Source organism: Rissa tridactyla, chromosome 1 (genome assembly GCF_028500815.1).
Source record: "Rissa tridactyla isolate bRisTri1 chromosome 1, bRisTri1.patW.cur.20221130, whole genome shotgun sequence".
NCBI classification, from domain to species: domain Eukaryota; kingdom Metazoa; phylum Chordata; class Aves; order Charadriiformes; family Laridae; genus Rissa; species Rissa tridactyla.
Genome location: NC_071466.1, coordinates 106,795,712 through 106,819,536, shown reverse-complemented (window position 1 = coordinate 106,819,536; position 23,825 = coordinate 106,795,712). Strand labels below are relative to the sequence as shown.

The following is a 23,825-nucleotide window of genomic DNA, read 5'->3' as shown; positions in this document are numbered from 1 at the left end:
AGACGCAGTCGGACCCTGGGTCTGAAGCTGTTATATCCATGGCCATCTATCACGCTGACCCTGGGCAGGAACCTTCAGATAAAGTTATAAATGAAATTGGTGCTATTATCAGCTAAATTAAGTTCCCGAGGCCTGAGCTCCGGCAGTGTCTACGGCAGAAGAACAAATGGCTGACGCATTCCAGGGCCAGCTTGGCACCTCTCGCTCTTCATAAATAATGCACCAGCCACCAAACTTCATTAAAAAATTCTGGGTTTAGCACTTGAAATTCCACTTAATGTTTTTTGGGAAAACTCAATGTATTCACATCTGTTATCTAATAAAAACCATCTCGCAGAATAACTAACCTGAATCAGCCACCAGGGGCTACCTAAGCCTCATGAAATAATTCCACTATTTTCAGTTATCTGTAGTCTTTTCGTTGGCTTGGTTTTTTCAGCCCTTCCTCTGAAAGCGACCAGGATACTCCCAACATGACTTCCGTTATTCCCATGTTTTTAGTCACCCTGACTGACGCTGCTGGCGACTGCCAGTTCTCCAGTGACAAGAACGGTCAGTGACTTCCTAAGCAACAGGATCCAGCACGAAATTCAGAACGCGTATTATTTCATGAGTCCTCAGTCTCATGGCACACACGCGCTGTTTAGGCAAATGCAGAAAAAAAGACAGAACACATCTAAGAAGGCGCATGGTGGGCAATGCAGGGTGAGGCGGCGTAAACGCTGCTATTAGATGCCGCTTCCGACTATTTCAAGCACACGCTGTCACGCTGTTTGCTCCCGTGAAAGTCATTACAAAACTCCCCCCCCTTCTTCAGGAGATTCAAACACCTAAGCACAGATTAATCGCAGCCCTTTCACAAGCTATTGTTACAGGCCAACTCATGTCTGTGGGTATTTTAGCTGTTAGTTTAAAATCCTGTTTATGCTGGAGAATGTTGTCAAAGTATTATTTTACATTTAGTTTTTATGAGTATGTGTTGGCACTTGCATATATTCATGTGGTACACAGCAGACATATTCACAGATGACATACGCCGTTTACGTAGACTATCCAGGCTTTCTATCCAAACTCTATGGAAACTCTAGTGTCTTAATTTGGAATACAGTTCTTTCTGTGACTACAAATACGCACCAGGGCAGATTTCAGGACCTGTAATGCAACGCCCTGGTTTGAAAGTTTAACTTGGTAGTCCTGACACAGCTGGTTAACAGGTTTCCAGCAGTACAAAGAGACAAGCCCAAATGAAGCAGAAACTGCTGATGGCTCCCTGGCGGCGAGCTCCAGCCCCACCGACTCTGTAATCCAGGCCTTTATTTCAGGTGGCATCAGCATCGAGATAAGTTACTCCCCCACAGAGGAATCATATATGAGATCTAAAATGCCTGAAAAACAGCTTCTAGTAAATGAAATACACACACATAAATATGAACATATATGCATGCAGATGAACTCTACATTGATCCTAGTTTACTATTTGAGATTTTAGGGGAGCGATGAAACAGTGCAATTTCATTGAGCTTGGAAAATGGAAACATCAAATGTAGTTTGGATTGCTACAAATATAACTTAACGCTCTCCCCATGGAAATTCGAAATACTTACTACAAAGAAACAACAAAAAAATCACATTAAAGCGCTTCTGTGTATTTAAAATACAACTTCCCAGCTCTGTGCCATGGAACTTCCATGGGAAATTCTGAGCTGGCTTGTCGTTTTGATCAAAATTCTCTGTAAATCAGGAGGAAAATTTCACAATGCTGTATTGTGCTATTTAATCTTGCCTTTAGAGAAAAATCAATCACCAGTCCTTTCTGATTACTGCTCTTGAAATGTGCAACAATTGCTCCTTTTCATTCACTTATTAGGAATGCCTGGTACTTATATTAGGTATGCATTTTACCGGCTACGTTATTAACTTGTGGGTCATGTCTGACGCAGACACAGTAGTTCATTTTAGGAACATTGAAGAAAGACTGGCTAGGATAAATGCAAGACTCTTCACTCATGGGTAAGACACAACTAAACCCCCATCCAGCTACCTTTCATGTGGAGTTAAAGACGGCTTCTCATAATTTCTGCTAATTTTGAAGAAAACAAGTTATCCCATACACCACAAGTACCTGGCTAAAATGGTACTCAAAACTTCCCTTTGCCTACGTGCCCAAGAGCTTTTCCTGGAGCAGAGTAAAACGAAAACAGTATTTGATCCAATCTCATTATTTGTTTTTCAGGATTTGAACTTACTCGACTTTGACAAATTAAGACAAATTTTGTTTCTGCTCACCCTTTTAAAACTTGGCATTTTGGATATGATCAATCTGCCATGGTTTTGCAGAGCTTAATACCCATCTGGAACTGCCTCTTCTGTCTTCAGTTCACTCATACAAAAAAAACCTACTGGCAAGCCTAGGTGTATGACTATACCATATGCTCAAGCCCACAGACTGGGGAAAAAACAAGACAGTCTGGTTTTATTCACATAAAAGCCTCAGAAGCTGCTCAAAAACAGAGTTAGGTGACCACATTTCTCAAAGTCTGACCTGGTTTAAAAGCAGAGCTGAAATCCATGCCGTGTATTTTACAAAACCCTACCAAATTAAGTGTATGTGAGAAATTCCACAGCTGTAAGTTTATGGGTTTAGAGAAGCAGAGCTGGCGGGTGGAGTATCAGAGCTGGCCCGCTCTTTCCTACTGCACAGGAGGATTTTTATCACTAGATCAGCAGTAACGCTTTGGCTTGCCTCCAACTGCATATTTCCACAGCAACCTTGTTGGACTCAGGAAAAGCCTCGAGCTTCCCAAACGCAGAGGCACCCAGTAAGGGCCCCTCTGCAGATCCCTCTTCTGTGTCCAAATAGACAAATTCAACTAGTTTCAGCCCGCACTGTGCTCTCTCTGTATCAACAGACACTGCTCCCATAGCACAAAAGATACCAGAGCAAATTCTGAGGGCAACAAGAAAAAAACACGGCTAAAAATTTCAAATGGATTAAGGTACATGCGAGGGTTGATCCTAATGATCCTGCTCTGTTCAGCAATAAGCGGTAGTAAAATATAGTGCCAAACTAGAAGAGAAGCATTTAAAACTGATTTTAATAATTACGTGCTCACTTTACTCTATGCGCAATGTAAGGAGGTTCATTAATTACCTTTAAAAGTTTTTCTGTATGTTTCCTTGCTCTGAAACCCTTTATTTCACCCCTAGGAGCTGGATTTCTTTTCTGCTTCTGTTTGCCCCCCGCCACCGGCTTCCCACAGAGAATGTGCATCTCTTACAAATGAAGATTAAACAGGGGAGACATAAATCCAGCAAAATTTGACATGCATGTGAAACAGGGAACACAAACAAATTATAGAATCAACCTGCTCAGAGAATGATGGATTTGAATTCTATTTAACTTGCAAAATGAAGGGGAAAATTTCCAACTGTTAAAAACTAGAGGCATATTGGTTCCAGCTGCCATTAATCCTCCTTTTCTGTAGTAAGACCATCAAGCAGGATGAAACAATACAGCATTTTGACACTAGATACTGAACAGCTGCACCCCATTTTCAAAGGCAAAGTGTAGCAGCACAGCTAAGCTGCATCAGGAATCAGGGATGAGGATCAAATTTTAAGTTTCTGGGCAGCCTGCATGACAGTGCTTCTGAGTACAGAACAACAGTACAAATATTTGGTTTTGCTCAAATTTGTTTTCTAGTTGACCTTGAAGCTATGCAATTTCATCTCTATAAGCTCCCTGGCTCCCTTGCTGCCCAGAATGGTACCCTGAAGCACTCCTCTGGCACTGGGCAATCATCTGCATAACCCGTGAAAAAACCCGCAATTGAAGTTTTCGGTCTTGTACAGAAGCTATTCACAGAGCATTCCCAGAATTTTGTAGTTTTAGGTAGAATGGCACTGAAAATCACTGATTTTCTAGGCATGTGTAAGAACATAATGACTACACTACTGGCCCAGACCAAAGGTTCCCCTAGACCCGTATCTTGCTATCCTACGAGGAAAGCCTCCTCCAAAGGAGCAAGTAAATGATGATACTTCTGCTTACGTAGCCTTCCAGCTTTCCCCTGTCCGTAACGCAAAGACTTTCCGAGTCAGAGAAAGTTTCTCTGCAGCTCCTTTGAAGAGGATACCCGTTGAACACAAGCACCGCATCCATTGTACACATATAGAAAACAGGAGTTCCCAGCAGATCAGGATTTTGACACTCACGGAGAACCATGCGCCACATCCATGATCAGTGCAATGGCACCAGGAGCGCCAGATTCACTGCGTTCCTGTGATAACTAATCTGCAGGCAAAGACTGGTCATGGATTTCTAGACATCCAAAAGCAAAATTAAATCCTACTGCTTCAAGTGGTCTGCCAGAAGTCAAAAAAATTTTGGGACAAGTTCAAATTCAAGTACAAGGCAACATGTTGAAGTCATTAAACAGCACATGGAAAATACTTTCTGCACACACACACACACACACACACCCCTATATACATTATACATACACACCAGACTCACAGTAACCCTCGTAGCTGTGTGCAGAAGACATCCACTTCAATAAAAAAAACCTAACTTATTTTTCAATTTAAACCCAAATTCTCTCCTTATAACTTTAGAGAAAGAGGCTCCATCCCTTTAAATAGTCAGAATCTACTTCTGTAGTAAACATACTAATAGCAAACCATGTAATTTGAAACAGGCTGTGGAAGGGTGTTCTTAAAAATATTTTTGGAGAACTCCACAAAAACCTCCCTTTTGTAAGATTACTTAACAAGTCACCAGTAAGGTTATGACTTACTCTCCCAAAGACAACACAATTGCATCAAATGTACTTTTAGTTTACTAGGGAACTGCCAGAGAGAAATATAGCTAGGGTGTAAGAGCTGAATTTTCCATTAATCCCATTTTCTCTTTGGCTAGGCAGCCAAAGTTTGGATTCACAGTGTATTCAGACTTCTGGCTCCATATCCTGCAAAGCAGATAGTGGACTGGATTCATTCATTAGGCCATTCAGCTATCATCAGCCACTCCTAAGGTTTCACCCTCTGCCCCACAGTAAAACCAGACAAATCTTCCTGCTGAATCCAAGGTCAGTTTTTTCACACGCTTTGGCACGCATCTGACCAGCAGTTCAGAGGTACGCTCCTGAACTGTCAGTAACTACAGAGCAGACAACCAAAAAATGTTGAGGCAAGGACAGTACCATCAACAAGACAGACAAAAGAACTGTTTAAAGACCTTGGTTTTTAAACTGTTTACCCCCATTAGTTTTGAGATGATCTGTGTTTGGTAGCATCATCAGCTAATGTTACGTCCATGCTTGCTGCCTGCTCCTTTCAGAATGATTAGCTTTTGTAGGGAAAAAATACAGGATGTACCTCAGTCTTTTAACAGTACCTTCAAAACTTACTTATACTGGAGTCACGTACCAAACAGTGTTCATCGATGCAGCCTTTCAGGCTTGATGCTCTCACACTGACACAGTAACTGTATTATTAATTTAAGTGTCCTGGGAGCTGACTACAAGTAACCCAAGCATAAAATGAAGGTTTTTCTGGTCCCAAAGTTGCTGTTAACATTTTTGCCCCTTAGTGTTCTGCAGCTGAAGTTCACTCCCCCCCCCCCGCCGTGGAGATGTCATCTGCATTCCACAAACATGAAAGGTCAAGTTTGCTTGTGCTAGGAATGAAGCTGCACATTTTGGCAGCTCTAGAGACCATTCTGCTGTTATGTGTGGTCTCTATTTCTGCCTTCCACAACCTCAGATACCTGCAGAACCTGTCAGCCTGATCCACAGACAACTTGAAATCAAATCCATTTTTCTGGGATTACATTTGCACGAGGCTCAACTTTATAGCAACAGCTGACTGGCTAAAGCCAAACGTGAAATCCTATTTTAGATGAACTACCCCAAACCACACTGCAAGAGAGCAAACACAGCCTGCAGCCAGTCTATGCACTCACCTCATCTCACACTCAGTTCCAAGCTGCAGACTCCAGTTTCCTAGAGGAAGCTGCATCCCAGCCTTTAACTCACTAATCTGTCTGCTAATGAGACACTTGAGTCTAAGCCCTTCACTACCCTCCACAACAGTCAGAGGTTACAATATGCATCTCACACTGGGACCAAACAACATCCTCTACCAATTTATTACAGACTAGCTTCATTTTCCACAAATTACTATGTTGCAGAATACAGATTAACTCCTCATACAACTACTCTGAAGTCTCCCCATGACACTTTTACCTAAGTAAAATATTTGTCTTTTACTTGGCACACAGTAAAAACAAGAGTTTTGCACCATGGGGTGTGGAGAGAAAAGTTTGATGGTGGTAAAGAACTAAGACGATGATCACTTTTCCATGCTCACTGAATACACAGGTTTCTCTGCAGAAGGAAATTCACTCAAAACACTTAATTTTACCAGATTAGCTGTATTGATGTAATTCCCTGGGAGGCTAAATTCAGGATCTAATGGCTACATCTTACATCGCTGACTCAAAAGTCTTTTGGTAACATAATGTTTTTTCCAGCTAGGAAGCATTCAAGAGGCCGGAGGTCTATAAAACATTTGACTTTTTTCCCCACAGTGTTCGTGCAGATTCTCTTCTTCTGGAGGTCGCATACCTGTTGTTTTGGTATTGAATAGAAACACCACAGATACGGAGTCATTAAAAATTCCATTAAATCCACATCCTGAACTTAGTGTTTACACCCAACAATAGCCATCACTTCCAACACAGGCAAATTTGAATTGCTAGTGTGCTATCTCCACGCCATCCAACACTCCTCACAAGATCCTTGACCAAACATTTCAAAAACTCAACTAACAAAACAGAAAATCACAACTACCCTCATCCTTAAGTTCCATCTTGACATGACATAGCATCCTACTGTGCGTCACTCGGAGGGACGCTTCATCATCCTTCTGCAGACTCTGTGAACAGCTACCATTTCTGACAACCAAATCACTGCCACGTTATTTGCTTAATATTTTTATGTATGTCTCTGTCTATCTATAGGTATGTATGGGGGGAGCGTGCTTGTGCCTACATTTATGTACACACAAAGTCTAAACTTTTAACTTTCACACTTGCTGACTGCTGCAGTAGCTTTCACACGGGGAACACACACTCACTGCTCCATAGCTGGACTGTATCGGGTCACACCGTCTTTTTCCCCAGGACAACTACGGCGATTTTGACACAGCTGACAGAGCTTGTGGTACTGCACTTACCCTGGGTGGGACAGTCTGCAGGGCTGTGATGTAGTTCTCCAGAGCAATGCGTCGACGGTCATTCAGCATGGCTTCCACCCGTGCCATATGAGTCTCCACCAGCTGTTGTCTTTCATTTGCGGCTTCTTGTTCCAGTGATTCCACTTTCTCCTGGAAATGCTGAAAAAAAACACCCATCACAACAGGAACAGTGAAGACATCAGCAGAGACCAGCGGATGTGAACGCCCCAGTCTGCAAATCACCACAATCTCTCCCACGTTAGTCTAGCTTGGCTCCCGGGAACTCTGCGCTGAACACACCTCTTACTGGTTTCAGTGGGAACTGCTGACGCCCCGTATTCTCAACACCTGGCCATATTTTATTAAACTAACCAAATATTCCTGACACGTTCAGCACAACCACCAGTGAATCCTTCATTTGCCTCCTGAGACAGTGGTTCAGCGCTAGAGAATTGTGCCTAGAGGCAGGTGGAGGGTTGCCATTGTGAAGGCTTTGCATATATGACTTCACAAGCAAATCTATATGGCGGGGTGAGGGGGGAAATATTCCAACTTGAAAGGAAGCACTGTAATTTCTTATAAACTGGCCACCAGGAAGAAAAATTGAGCCCAAACTTATTCCAATAAAGGAAAAGACTGACTGGGTAAAATGCACAGAGAGCAAAGCTGCAGGATCTAATATGCGATGCAATCTGGTTCCGAACGTTACACCTTTTTACAGTTTTGCATTGAAATCATTCTAGCAGTACTGAATAATACCTGACATAGCCACAGTGGGATTCAAGGAGTTTCTGGCTTGTCAGAGTTTTTGAATTATAGTATAATTTTGGATAAAATAATTTTTGGCTGAGGGTTTCGTTCAGATAAAACTGATGGCGATTCCTTCCTTAAATCACATTTTCCATCTCTGCTTTGAGCTTAGGTCCTGCAGATTATATTAGTTTATCACGGCCTAAATTTTGAAAGGGGCCTGTGGGAAGCAAGTTTTCCGTTCTCACCGAAGGCAAATCTAAATTAAAGTGAAATTCTACCCCTCCACGCAGTCACGAGCAATGTTCTGCACTGCTGTTCCAGGGACTGGCTGCAAAGTACAGAGACACCCAGCAGCCACTAACAGCTGGACGCAAAAATAGCAACAGCAAGAGCAGGGAATGACATTAAATCCCCATAGAAGTAGGTTTTAAAACTATATCACACCCAGCACCCCTTGGTATTTTAACTGTGGCCCCATTGGTAAGGTTGTGTTTTCCTTTACCTGGATAACGGCTTTCTTGTCGGCCTTTGGCAAGTTCTTTGCTTGGCGTTCTGCCTCTTCCCACTCTCTCATGACCTAGCGAACAAAACAAGGAGCGTGACTTTCATATTTTCCTCTCTTGTCTCAAGGCTTAGCAACAGCCACTCACTGCAACTCTGACAGTCATCTTTTAATAGTCCTCTCCTCCTTTTATCTCTATTAAAGAAGCGGTTGCAACATTTAACAAAGGTAGGAATGTGTTATTAAATTAAACAAAGATGGTTCTTCTGTGTCTGAACATTGCATCAAGCTCTTGCAACTCCGCTGTGAATCAGGACAGCCATTAACCAGCACTCAAGCGAGGGAAGTGGAGGTCTCTATGGATGAACACACCAACCCCGTTTCATCTCAGACAGAAAGGAAACTGCTTCCATCTGTTGCATGCCCTTGGTCAAAATGAGTGAATTTCAACTCATTCTAGGTGACACTTTTTTTGGTACCTTGAAAATTTTTAGATTTATTTGGACAACATCACTGGCCTTTGAGTAACGCAGATCAAGAATTACATGCAAATTGTACCAGTTTGTCCAGAAATAGGTGTCCAACACTTTAAGAACAGAATATATTTATATCTCAAGTACAATGCTGACAGAAAAATTATGTAGGACAACTTTCAGTACCATTCCTTTCAGCAACGTGAGAGGCCACCTCCTCCTGTAACAGAGGGCAGTATTTCAGCAAATGAGTTACTCTTAACTTGCTGTCCATGACATCTGAAACCTTCTTGTGGTTTTACTTAGGGACTTTAATCATTTCACACCTAGACAGCAATCTCCTCAGATAACACATTTTATGCCGGAACAATTGCTCTCACTGAATGCCATGCACACATGCAACTTGTTTATTTGCAGGATTAGCACAATGTCAAAAGAAGACAGAAGAGCCTAGAAGCAATTACTCAAAATGCGCATTTCCCTTCCTTCCTTTCTCACCAAAAACCACACTTTCGTACCATTTAATAGAAATAGTCAGACATACCCTTTCTAAAGTGGATTTTTGGAAAGCTCAGAGTCTGCATGCATGGCTGAAATTTTACCAAGACCAATACCAAAGGTCACACAAATTAGACCTGCTGTATCTCACGTCTGGAAGTCGAGCTTTCACCACTCAGCTCCCGTCTCAGGCTCCCCAGTTTTCCCACATGCTGGACATTGCTAATCAGGCTCCTTGATGGACAGACTGGAGAGCACTTGTGGTGCCCCGAGGTATGTGGTTGAGCCTATGCCTTTAAAAACCACAACCACACCTGGGCTCAACGGAGACTTTTACAAGTCCCAGTCCTTGAAATGTAATACCTTCTCAGTCCTATACAGGGTTGTAGACCCTAACAATTCACCAGCACACAGACACCTGCACTCAAGACTGACTCAACATACAGGATTTTGCTTTCATCTTCCTTTTGACTCGAAGTCTGGGAATGTATTTTAAGACAGCAATAAATCAGTCATAGTAAAAACAGATTAACTCACTAGCAGTGAAATTATTAATCTGTAAGAGATTCTGGCCTCACTAACAGCCCAGAAGAGTGGAGACATATATTTTAGGAATCGTAGAATAGTTTGGGTTGGAAGGGACCTTAAAGATCATCTTGTCCCACCCCCTCTGCCATGGGCAGGGACACCTCCCACTAGACCAGGCTGCTCAAAGCCCCATCCAGCCCGGCCTTGAACACTTCCAGGGATGGGGCAGCCACAACTGCTCTGGGCAACCTGTTCCATGTCTCACCACCCTCACAGGAAAGAATTTCTTCCTAATATCTAATCTAAATCTACCCTCTTTCAGTTTAAAACCATTACCATTTGTCCTATTGCTACCATCCCTGATAAAAGGTCCCTCTGCATCGCTCCTGTAGGCCCCCTTCAGGCACTGTAAGGCTGCTATAAGGTCTTCCTGGAGCCTTCTCTTCTCCAGGCTGAATGAACAACCCCAACTCTCTCAGCCTGTTTTCACAGGAGAAGTGATCCAGCCCCCTGATCATCTCCGTGACCCTTCTCTGGACTCACTCCAACAGATCCTGTATCCTTCTTATTCTGGGGGCCCCAGAGCTGGACGCAGTACTCCAGATGGGGTCTCATGAGAGCAGAGTAGGGGGGCAGAATAGCCTTCCTTGACCTGCTGGCCACGCAAAACATTACAGAAGACCGAGAAATTACGGCATTAATTCAAGTCGTAAACTACAACGATGTGCTCAAGCTTGAGCATTGGCCTAGGTTAGCAACTTCATGATTTTCTTCTCCCTCCTCCCCTTTTATGTTTTTAAATCACATCTCTGACATGTGCTTAATACCCTTTTTCACTCTTAATGAGCAGTTGATGGGTTTTCAGAACAACAGTTCTCTTGCCATCCTTATGCCCCAAACTAACCCTCTGCTAATTCATATGATGAAAAAAAGTCTTGTGGGTAATGTGATAAGGAGACTTTTGGCTAGACCGGACCTCTGCCTATTTTATTTCTCTAAGCCTTTTAAGGCAGAGAAGGCAGGATGATAAACTGACAGACTACACAGCTAATTGTGAGGGATGTAAATTACAGGCTTCAGAGTTCAGCGCTGGTGCAATGAGAGTGAATGGCTTGTGATAAAAAACAAGATAACATGGCTGTTTGCAGAAACAATATTCAATGTAAAGATTGCAGAAGCTGTGCTTTTAGTGCCATTTTTTGCAATTGAGAAGACTTCAATGGCTGAAAGCATCTCTGTGTGTATGCTAACCAACAGAAGATACAGCTGCCCTACAGCTATCTATGAGCAGTCATGCCACCACCCAGAGAAAACTTCTGCTCCCACCGGTGATCGCTTTAGAGAATTACGAGTGACTAAGGAATATGACGTAGCACTCTGTAGGAAACCAAAAGGCAAGCAGAGAAAAAAACAACCTTCCCCAAATACGCATGTGCAGAAAAAAAGGCAGAACTTGGCCTCTATGCACTTATAAACCTATTCTCCTTCATTGAAAGCACAGACCTATCAAAGGCACACAGATTTACGGCTCTTCAAGGCTTTGCAATTTCGCACAGGGAAAAATGACAACCTCTGGTTGAGATTTAAGAAGCAAGCCATTTAAAAGTCGAACTTCTTTGGAACTCGGGACTTAGTACCTAGCAGATTCCTTTTGAAATTGGGCTGGACAGGACAGAGAGCAGAAAAGAGGAAGGATCGAAAGTGTCATTCATTATTAAAAGAGATGCTAAGCACAAAAATCCCATTATATTGAAAACAGCAGAATTTACTCCCATTTTTTACTTTGGAGCACAGAAGCGTATCTGCCAGAGAAAAAGTTATGACAGACATTTGGGTTACAGCATTCAGACCAGCAGCGGTGCTTGCCTGAAGGTTTGCTTAGTTAGAAGGTCAAAGTCATACCAATAAGATGCCTACCTTTGTCAAGGGCTTTTGTTCCAGCCTTGACACTTTTTCTGGTAATAACATCATTAAATCTCTCCAAAAAGCCCTGACTGTAACCAAGGGGGGTACTCCTACTAAACTGACAGTCAGTTTTAAGGAAGGAAAGTGCCCTCCCACATGCAGTGATAGAGATGGTGGGACCTAGGAAATATGGGAACCAGTATTAGTTAACATTTTTCTTGGGGACACAGACCATAGGATTGAGTGCATCCTTAGCAAGTTTGCAGATGACACCAAGCTGAGTGGTGTGGTTGATATTCTAGAGGGAAGGCATGCCATCCAGAGGGACCTTGACTGGCTTGGGAGGTGGGCCTGTGCGAACCTCATGAAGTTCAACCAGGCCAAGTGCAAGGTTCTGCATGTGGGCTAGGGTAATCCCCAACATCGATACAGGCTGGCCAATGAGTGGATTAACAGCAGACCTATGGAGAGGGACTTGGAGATATTGGCAGATGAAAAACTAAGTATGAGCCAACAATGCGTGCTTGCAGCCCAGAAAGCCAACAGTATCCTGGCCTGTATCGAAAGAAGCATGACCAGCAGGTTGAGGGAGGCGATTCTCCCTCTCTACCTGGCTCTGGTGAGACCCACCTGGAGTACTGTGTTCAGCTATGGGACCGTCAACATAAGAAAGACATGGACCTACTCGACCAGGTCCAGAGGAGGGCCACAAAGATGATCAGAGGGCTGGATCACCTCTCCTATGAAGACAGGCTGAGAGAGCTGGCATTGTTAAGCCTGGAGAAGAGAAGGCTCTGACGAGACCTTATAATGGCCTTCCAGTACCTAAAGGGGCCTACAGGAAAGATGGGGAGGGACTCTTTATCAGGGAGAGTAGTGACAGGATGAGGGGTAATGGGTTTAAACTGAAAGAGGGGAGATTTAGATTAGATATTAGTAAGAAATTCTTTACTGTGAGGGTGGTGAGACACTGGAACAGGTTGCCCAGAGAAGCTGTGGATGTCCCATCCCTGGAAGTGTTCAACACCAGGTTGGATGGGGCTTTGAGCAACTGGTCTAGTGGAAAGTGTCCCTTTCAACCCAAACCTTTCTATGAGCCTCTAGTGCCACCGGCACTGAAAAAAAAAATCAGCTGAAGACCTCTCCAGAATGTTGGAACTATTGGCATACAATGATCCAAAAAAAAGTCAAACCCCAAAATAAACCTGAACATAACACCAGCCTTGTTCAGGCTGGTTGAGGACTGCAGTATTTTCAGATGCTTGCTTTGGAAATGAACTTCCAAGAAGCAAGGCTATTCTAGGAGACGAGGCATCATTAAGTTCCTATCATAAGCACTGTACACGCTGTGATTCCTAAAATATTGTAAACAGACAGAGGAAGATTAAATTTAAGACATGAGGACGTCACAAGATGTTTGAGGAAAGAAATGTATAAATATACTGCTCCCTTGTGTAAGGTTCAATATCTGGTTCCATCAGGCTACTTAGCAGCAAGTATTTAAGTGAGGGAGCAGTACAGAAGTTAACAAACTGGAAAAAAGAAAGAGGAAAAGGAGAACTGCACCAAACTATGGCATCCTGCAATCAGTTAGCATAATCTCACTCTTGTTATATGTCAGAGAACAGCAAACTTTTATAAAGGTTACACACGCATTGCTGAATGGCTATCCTGTTTGTATGGGAATGTGTCTTCGCTGTTATTTGGAGCTGCATTAATAATGCTTGGGAAAAGCTTAAAATTATATGCTAACGTAATTCTCTTTACAGCACTGCCTAGGAATGTTTACAAACCTTGTTGCTCCAGGTGCCACACAAGGTGTAAAGGCAGAAAAACTTTGGTTGGTCTGTAGTCTAAAGGGATGGACACTTAAGAGCAAAAGGGATTAAAACAGTCTGAACCAGAGGTGCCTCAGGTCATCGTACAAAAAGAGCACAGTGTCCCCCAGTAAGAAAGTCTTTTAGGAGCTGTGAACTATGAACCAACACAACCATCAACAGGAGCTGGGTCTCTGCCTATGTGAATACCTTTATGCAAGCGAAAAAACCCCACAAGTTGTCAGAATTTCATGGTAAACAAAGGGAAACCTCAGAAAGAGGATATACGGAATATCTGCATTCACCCCGATGACATGTTTTGATTAAAATATTTAATTTCAATTTATTTTTTTTAATGATAAACTTCCCTAATCCTTGGATGATTACGTTTTATATGTGAACTAGAATGCATATGAATTTTTTTATTAGTTAATTGGCTAATGCAAAGTGTGCACCAAATCACGTACCGTTTACAACTATCTGCTTTATTAAATACAAGCATCGGTTTTTAGTGAATAAGGTGATTTATCTCAGATTATGACACTTATCAAGATTAAGGAATGACCTGATCGTGTTCCAAAACCACTGATCATCTCCTCTCTTTTTAAAAGAAAAAAAAAAAAGGGCATTTCTGCTCCTATATATGCCCCCACCTCACAGCTTTGAAAGAACTGGACTTTGAGCTATTGTTTGGGTAAATAAAAATTAATAAATATGTTCAGTGCTGCTGAAGGACTTAGCTAGTGACTCTCATTCACTAACTTTTTTTTTTTTAAGAGAAAAACATTGACAGTAAAAGCTTACTAATTTATTTAGCATTGTTCTTATCAACTAACAGGTTCAAATGAATTTTTAGTTAATTTGGTTTTCAGTTAATTTAACTAAATTAACAAAATTTAAAATTTAGTTAGTTTAGTTTTACATTTTTAAAGAAAATGTAAAATATAAATAAATTGCCAGGAAAGCAGACCAGTGGTATGGGGCACAGACAAATCACAGCTCACATGAGGAATGAAACACAGAATGGTATACTAACTGGCTTTTCTACCTCTCCATAAGATCTTATCTTTTATAAACATTTGAACTATTAATCAGGAGAGGCTAGCTCAACGCTGTACATTACTCATAGAAGGGAAAACTAATTTTTAAAAACTTTAGTAAGTTAACTCTCTTCTTGAAAGCTCTGTAGGGGTCCTGTGTACTTCAAGACATATGTACTTTAAAGCTGTGATTTCACAAGCAGCTTAAGCAAATTAAAGATGAAAGATCTTTCTTTCTTGATGTACTATCGCGCTGCTGTTTCCCAGCTCTGATTTAGCTTGCTGAACTGGCCAGAGTTGGTAATTTTACTTTTTTTTTTTTTTTTTTTTTTGAAGAGTGACATTGCCGTGAGATGAGGGAGCTGACCTGCCTCACCCCGCAGCTGTACGCTCATTAGCGCTGACAGAAAGGATGGCTGGGAATGTGCTAACGAGGGCAGAGCACGCGCAGCACCAGCGTGATCTTCAGTCAGACCCCTGAACCACAGCCTTCATTTATGAGGTCGCCCCAAATGCGCATGGTAAAATGTGCAGTGCATTTACCCAGAAGTTTTCTGATGCTACGGCTCAGTGCTTTTCCCAGTTCACTTTGCTGGCCTCCAGCACTGACGTCGCACGGTCTCTCTGTATGACGTTTTCTGGGTGCCTGTGCGTTTGATTAGCTCTTTTTTCCACAAACCATCGGCTTTGTAGAAAATAGAAAAGCACACAGTTCACCCAAATGCTGCCATTAATTACCGAGCTTAACCTTGACACTGCGTGCAGGATTTCGGAGACAAATCTGAAGCCGCGGTGAGAATCTGAGGACTGTTCCAGGAAAACTTACCTTTCGCACTGACTGCCCTTCACTTTCAGGACACCCGTCCTACGGTGTTTGTTAAACAGGGCCGTTTCAAGAAAGGGGAGGTAATAACGGGATGCCAACTGCATTACCCAACGACCCCGCGACGTGCCTGGCCATGGCAGAACCTCTCTCCTCTGACAGCCAGGCTGCACGCACAACTTTTTTTTTTTATTCTCCCTGATTCTCAGCCTGTCCTTGCCAAACTGAGTCCAACAGGCACACGGAAATTGGGTACGAAGAGGATGGGGATGAGGCATCCCTTGGCAGGAGGGCAGCAGGCAGGTGCCTCGCTCTCCTCCCTCCCTACTCCCCCCCATGGCTTCAGGCTGGCTCCCTGCAGGCACCCGTGCTCAGCAACACTCCCACCTCGGCCACCCGCTGTTTTAATGGAGCTGTTAATCCTCCAGGGGAAAGGCAATGATAACACTTTTTTAAAAAGCATTAAATTGGGACTATTTTCTCTATTTAAGGAGGAGACGGCCTGTCTGTGCTACAACGCTGCCCAAGCGGGGGCAGATGGGGAGCACATATCTTCCCATCTATGAATTGTCCTATCCTCCGCATGCAGTTTGCACCCATCAGATGGCTACTTCAGGTAAGATGCCCTGCCCTATTTATTAGAAAAGTGACAGGCATAGCCACAGTGCCAACAGACGCTGAATTTGTTCTATGAGCTTAATTTCAGGCTTACTCTTAACATTTTAGCGCAGAGCTAAAGGTTAATGTGTCAGTAACACACATAAACACTGAAAATGCAACAGGGGGACAAAGTTACAATGAAAAATTATAGTAAAATAGCTACACTGATCTATGCAGTGCACCCATGTTAAACTACATTAATTTTTGTGGTTGTTCCATCCTAAAAAAATACGCACCACAGGCTTTCCTTTAAACCTCTTATTTTTTCTACTTTGTTGTTATTAGAGCAGAACTGTGACAATTTTTTATTGGCATTGCTATTATAAACCCTATTTCTGAGAGAGTGAATAGCTCATCTCTTACTGTTCAACAGGATTAAAAACAGTGTACAGTTTCAGGCTACACAAATCTTTCTGGTTAGAGGAAAGAAAAGACTTGATTCAGTTAGATTTTGGTTCAGTTCAAAAGCACTAATTTTTCTTCTTTTCTTCGTCTTTAAATGCATTTCATGTTACCTTGGGGCTCAAGACCATTAGATGAACATACGTAATCTTATGTTACCCCAGGGCACGGCCGCGTATGTGTACACACAGAGAACTAAGCTAACCACAAGCAATCATCTCCCTCAGCTGCTGCACAGGAAGGACGACTAATACAGCGGTCAAGTTCTTTACTCAGAAACAAGAATTATCTCACAAACCAAACATTCTTCCACAAAGATGAGAGCAATTTTTAACAGACTTTTTTTTTTTTCCTTTTTACACAAGCAACTGTAGTGACTTATGCTTGCAGCTGTGACCCAACCACAAATGTATTCCCCAGCCAGCTGAATTCTGAGACAGAGTCAGAAAGGCGGTAAATGGTATATTTACAGCATTGCAAATAGGCAGGGATGCCAGCTGAAGCCTTGGGAAATGAGAAGATGAAGGATCCCGAGCATCTTATGACTTGACAGACAAATCTCACACACTTAGGAAGAAAGAAATCTCCCCTTACCTGAGACATCCTTTCACGATGCTTAGCTTCAAGTCTCTCCTTGGCTTTCTGGAAGTGGGCATGTTCGTTCTCATCTCCAGGTGTCTCCAAATATTTGTCAACAGCATCAGGAGTGCTAGCGGCTGTGGTAGGGACTGAGGTAAAATTTTGAGGCAGGGAGAGGGCAGAGAGGGGAAAGAAAAGGAAAAATTCTACTTTAGTACAGGTAAAATTTAGTCAGACCAAGTAATAAACATCTGTTCTAATTTCCATCGGAATAAAGCCATTAATTTAACCTCAGAAAGATATAAAAATGTGGGTTAGGTGGATATGTTACACATAGCAAACATACAAAAATATACAAAGATTTCCCCCTGTCCCATTTTGTAAATCAGGAGAAACTCTTCAGAGCGAGCAAAGCAATGTTATTCAAACAGGTTAGAAACTGCTGCCAAAGGAAAAATTCCAAGGAAAAACCAGCCCAGCAATGACTAGAGTACATAAGCCAGCAGAAAGCCCTTTGCAAAGTTACATGCTTTGTATATGAGTTTATTTTTAAAAGGTAAACTGTAAGACACGAGTGCCAATGCAAATACATTTTAAAGCACCTATGGACCCCACAGTACCCTAATGAAATACCTCAAATCCTTCCCTTAGCGACAGTTTGGCCTCACAGATATTTACTTCATTTGTGAAAACTTTGATTAAGTAAACCCCTCACGGATGCTGGAAATAATCAGCAAGCTTGCACTAATTGCTAGCCATTCCTGTTGGATAACTAAACAATAACTCTCACACTGGTATTGGAAAGATTTGCATTTGGGGTAATTGAAGCAAAATGAGCAACAGTTCCTTCCCTATGCAGTGACATCCAACAACCCCCACACTAACTAGACTAACATTTCTGTGCCAGGGCCGTAACAGCAATTTTAAAAAAAATCACCTCCAATGACGATCAACTATTTTATTTCAACCATATCATCCCTAGGTATTTTATTATGCAATTAGTTTCATTCCCCTGCTCACATTTAGTTCAACAATTGCAAAGTTAGTTTAAAAATTCTGTCAAAGACAGACTGTACACATAGTTGCGCAGGACATTTTGTAAAATGCATTTGACTACATCTATTATAAAATTAACTTCACTTACAGAGCTAATACGTTTTAGTAGATAGACTAATACAGGTAGGAAACAATCCAGGAACCTCCCACACCCCAAACATCTCTCAATGTCTTCAACAAAAGCAAAGTTTAATCTGAAGATCAGACTGAGTAATAACAACCAATATTTATTCATGAATATTTCCCCCAAAGCAAGTTGAAATCTAAACACATCTATGTTAAATTATTTAAAAAAAACCCTAAAAGCATCAGTTAGAAGTACGCGTTAGTCCCAATGAAATACATTCTCAAATTTCAAGAAAAATTTAAACCAAAATCCAACCTTTTCCTCCAGTTTTACCGTAGATGTATAAACCCAAAAGCAAAACAAACAAAATGCCCCAAAATGAATAGAAAGCCTTTGGATATGGCTGCATTTGAGGTATCTCCACATGTTCTCTGCAATAGGCATGAATGATTTTGGCTGCTGTTGGCATAAATTGCACAATGGATTTTTAAGTTACTCACTGGATCAATGGAAAGGCCTTGCTTGTCTCAAACCAAAAAAAAATAAATTTATGAACAGCCAAAAATAAACCAATTGAGAAGTCATAGGCAGTACAAATTATCAGTCCTTCCACCATTTTTAGATTTGTTTCATAAATATTTAATTACAAGTTTACATTTTGTAAAATTGTAAATTTTATTACTGAAGTACCGTAACAATCAAACAGGAACAAATAAGCTTCTTGACGAGCCACAAAAAACCCCAAAAATAGAATGCAACTCTTAATATTTTCAGGGGTTACTCTCACAGCTTCAGACAATTTAAAGTCTCTGATACTGTTATAAAAGCACAAAAAAAAAAAAAGAAAAATCTATCTTTTTAAACGCTTAACACCCCATCTTCAATGATAACGTGCTTTGTGGTGGAGTGCAGTGCTGGCTGCCAGAAAGGCTACAACCAGTATACGGAAATTCCAAAAACAAATCACCCAAAGCTCAGGCTGAGTGAAAACATTTCTGTAATGCTCAGAAGTATTTCTAAATATCTTTGCCTTTTAATCTCTCAAGCACCGAATTAATTTAATCTTTATCTCTCCTGAAGCTGCAGTTAACTATAGTACATTTTAATTCCATTTAGAAAATGAAAAGAAAATTTTATTTCAAAGCAGGAAGAAATTGAAGAGTGTCAGAGTGAGCAAAGGCCAACCCTTCTGGGCTCCCTGTTTCCTGACAGGGGTTCACCAAACACCCCCAGGCAAGAGCAGTAAATACACTTTTGCAATGTTTAACTAGCCTTGCTGGATCTTCCTTCCACGCTCTCATTTTATTTTTTTTTCGCCACTTCAAAACTTCCATGAGATTCAACACGCACAATCTGGCGTGGCAATGAGTTCCACGGTTTAATCGGCCCCGTGTGAAGAGGCTGCCCCTCTGCCCACCACCCTCCATCGCTGCCTCTGCGGGACACAGAAGGGTTTGGCGACAGAAGATCTAATGGGCAAGAGCTCTAGTGCATTCGTCGTCCTTCTCCATCTTTTATAGCTTCTTTTTTTTTTAACTGAACTTAAGTCTGTACAAATGTGAGTGGAAAGAAGTGACAATCTAAATAACTGTCCAATAAATTATGCAAATTTAACCTTTAATTCATTGAACAGGAAGAAAGGTCACCAGCATTTGCACTGAGATCAGTTAAGCCACCTGTACATTCAAGGTCGGATTTTCAAAAGCTCCCGGCTCACACACGAAGCCTTTACGGCCCGGATTTTTGGGTGATATGCTGACTTCCCACCGGGATGCTTGCTGGTGCGCTTCTGAACAGGTGAGAGTAGCGCCTGGTGCCTAGGATGTCACAGCACCCAGCCCTCTCCAAAAGCTGTGCAAAATCAAATCAAACAAAGACCGGGCATTAAACACCACGGACCTGGATGCCTGAGACAGCCAGGCTGTGCCTAGGAGAAAGGGGAAAAGGATGCAGGCAGTGCATTGATGTCCGACCGCAACCTGCTCTCTCAAGCTAACGCTGAAGGGGGTAATGCTAATGAAGAGCAATACTGCGTAGGAGGAGAAAGCCACTAGCCCTGACCTTCTGCAAAAGGCCAATGTAACAGCACACGTGGCTCTCCATTATGCACTCCCAAAAAGAAAGCGGGTTTGGAAACGGGCATGTGGGCTGATGGGAGCTTGGGGGACCCGTCTCACAGTAAGAAGCTCCATCAAGTGACATTCAGCCACCAGGGAGTGGACTACTAATTTGATCTAGAAAATCTCTACTGAGAAAAGATTTCTGACAACAGCTTTACCGGAAAGAAGCAATTGAGGTTTGACGGTTGGAAACCGAAGGTAGGCAGAAATAAGGCTGGAAATCCAGACCAGAAATAAGCCACCCACTTTCAGTATTTAAGTGCAATTAAGTATTTAAACAACTTATGCAAAGATATGTTGATTCACCCAAAAGCATCCTTGAAAACATCCTGCTTCAGCATCTCCTTCTGAAACCCGTCCAGTGAACAGGCACAAAAGCAAGGGCTAAAAACAGGTGTTTTCTCCCTCCCTGCTTGCAAGTGGCACCGGTCCATGCCCAGCATACTTCGGAGCAGGTCGAGCTTGCACAAAGCCATCTGTAATGACCCAGCCTGCCAACCGCTCCTGGAACATTTATTCAGCCGCTGGTGGTCACAGAGACCAACCAACCTACCAACACCGACCACATCTCACCCTGCAAACAGAGACATGGTTTAAAGTCTTAAAGAATAGGGATAATTTTCATTACGAAGAAGTTCGGGCATATGTTTATGAAAATCCTGAAAGGTGAGATGAAGTGGTCATATACGTTTTCGCTTTCTGTTATAACCGCGATTCAGAAGCAATCTTTTTTATGAGTGGTAGGCTATTCAGGTAATTTGAAATCAGAAATGTTTCTCTGATAAAAAACAACGAGTCTGCTTAAAAACAAATAACCATACAAGATTTTGCTTCCTGTATTTACAAAGCCTGCAAATGACTGTGACAACTTCTCCATCCAGTATTAAAAGAAAAACAAAACAAAACATAATTATCAACAGTATGTTAAAAAACCCTTATGATTCCAACATAACAATAACCAACAGCCTACACTCCCTGTCCCCCCCCCACCCCCCGCAAAAAAAAAAAAAAAAAAAGAGACTTACAAAAACACTGAGCCTCTCCCTTCTTCTACATAAAGCAGAAACATTCTAAAATTTCTTCACAGCTGACGGCACCTATCCTTTGCACTCCAATACATTTGGGAACTTTATTTCTAGAGATGTATTGCATGCTTTCTCATAGTAAATTGGGAACATGTGGTCAGACATCAGTTAAATGTGAGGATTCCTTAAAAATCTGCAGCCTGATCTCATTTTTTGACCACGTCTGCTCTTAGAAGTAGGTTTCATTTTCTATGCATTGCTTGTTTTATAAGGTAACCCATTCTACTACTGCATGAAAACTGATCAAAAAGTGTGTGTTGACAGGTGTGGAAGAAATGCAGTAACAGATGACATTTTCTTCACGTTTGCACTCATTTTACCTGTCAATTCCCAAACGCATTTTTTTTTTCCTATTAGACTTTAAAATCCTAACCTTCCTGGAGACACAGGTTCAATAATACAGTCAAATTGTGCTCTATACATTTTTCTATTTAACAACAATCTTTATGAATCAGAAGACCAGAAGCAGAATAAAAAAAAAAAAAGGCAAGAAAAATGCAACAATATGCCCCCAGATCCTGTTTTACTATTTCACACAAAATAAATAATCCATATCAGCCTCTCCAGTGAATGAAAGAAAGAACAGTCACTCACCAACCTCATATGAAGTGAAAGGATTAGTAGATGTCCCTTTTCTAAATGCCATCGGCTGTTGCATATAAGATGGAAACCATTTGAAATGAGAGCATTACCCAACTACAATGTAGTTTTCAGTGGATGCATTCATTGCCTCTGAATTCCACATACGCAACTGCCTCATTAATGAAGGATTAAGATCAAAGCTTTCAGTTGTTGACTAAGATCGCAACTAATTATACCACCTCCGACAATCACAAGGGCGTGTGGAATATCTTTCGCAAGAAGGGTTTCTATTATTGCTACTGCTACCTTATGAAACGAGCTGTTTTTACAAGACGGTATCCCCATTCTTTTGAGAATAAACTACTCTGTTTACAGCAGGGTGGCAAAACCAATGAACAGAACCTAAACAACAGGGAAGGAAAATAACGATTACCTTTTTATTACAAAACACAAATTACCAACTGAATGCTACAAGACAAATAAAGGCTGGGAAAGGTTTATCTAAGATTGTAGAAAATTACCATTATTTTAAATGTAGGGAAAAGGATGTACCAGGATGAGTTTTTACATAATTAAGTTATATTAAACTTAACAGCTTCTTACATGGAGAAAAGTGTGTGCCAAAATGGTATGCTTTCTAGTAGAGACTAATTCTGGGGCACAGAACAGTAAGTCTATTTACATACTATATATAAATTATAATCCACTGCATTATTGAGACAACTATTCTGATTTTTAGCATTGTAAGCTGGGGGACCAGCAGGTAAAGTGCCATTCCTTTTCACTTTTAACTACTTTCTCTTCATACACACTGTCACCAAGATCACTTTCTGAACCCTGTCTACAATTAAAGAATAAAGGGAGGGCAGAGTTCCTCCCACAGCCAACAGCACAACAGAGACCTTGTGAGAATGACAAGCAGACCCATTGCCAGTTTCAGCGTTTTACCTGTAAGCGGCAGGCGGCTGCTGCTGGTTTATTTTTAGGGTTTTTGGGGGGCAAATAGACAGTACTGCTGTGCTCCGAGGGTTGACATCACCCCTGGACTGGCAGGAGTTCTGGAAGCCTGATCTTCCACCTCGTGGCTCATCAGCACGTCTCCCTGCCTGGAAGGTAACTGCAGAGCAGTGAACTGTGCTGACCATCATGAGAGCCTGGTACTCCTGTCCTTCAGGCCACTCAGCTCCAGCTGCCCATTTTTTTAATTTTCAGCAAAGATGCTCGATAATCTGAACTCCCATTAAGTTACCCATTGATGTTAAGGCTCATCCATTTCAACTACAGATTTATCACTCAGCCTGCTCACATAAGCATTCAGCTGCGTTATATTTATCTTGCACATTTGCTTTATCCTCATTTTCTTTTACAATTACGACAGCAAAAAGTCTTCAAAAGTAAAGCGTTCTTCATAAAAAACAAGGCTTTCTGACTACAATGGTGGGGACTCGGAAAGCACAAAACATGGACTAACAGACTAGATAAAAAAAAATATATTCGTCTGTCAGGAAAACACAAGTGCACATTGGTACCGAAATAAGGAAAAAATTCCCCCTCTAACAGTAGTGGATGTACGCTCAGGGATCACATCTGAAGCAGTAAAAAGAATCATCAGTTCTGAGACTTGACTTCTCTCCACCTTCCATTTCAAGCTGCCTCTTAGCTTCCAAAATTTTGTTAAATTAGATGAACGTTCCTAAAG

The 23,825-nt window shown here is 41.8% G+C and overlaps 1 protein-coding gene across 4 annotated transcripts in view; it reads right to left on the bottom strand.

Annotated features, from left to right (window-relative positions):
• APP (amyloid beta precursor protein) overlaps positions 1–23,825 on the bottom strand; it is a 224,378-nt gene that overhangs the window by 55,046 nt on the left and 145,507 nt on the right. For all 4 annotated transcript variants that reach the window (XM_054183121.1, XM_054183112.1, XM_054183103.1 and 1 more), the window contains 3 exons: positions 17,232–17,365; positions 8,492–8,566; positions 7,237–7,395 (listed from right to left, as the gene is read on the bottom strand). In XM_054183121.1, the coding sequence (XP_054039096.1) occupies positions 7,237–7,395; positions 8,492–8,566; positions 17,232–17,365 (368 nt within the window). The remainder of the gene's footprint in view (positions 1–7,236; positions 7,396–8,491; positions 8,567–17,231; positions 17,366–23,825) is intronic.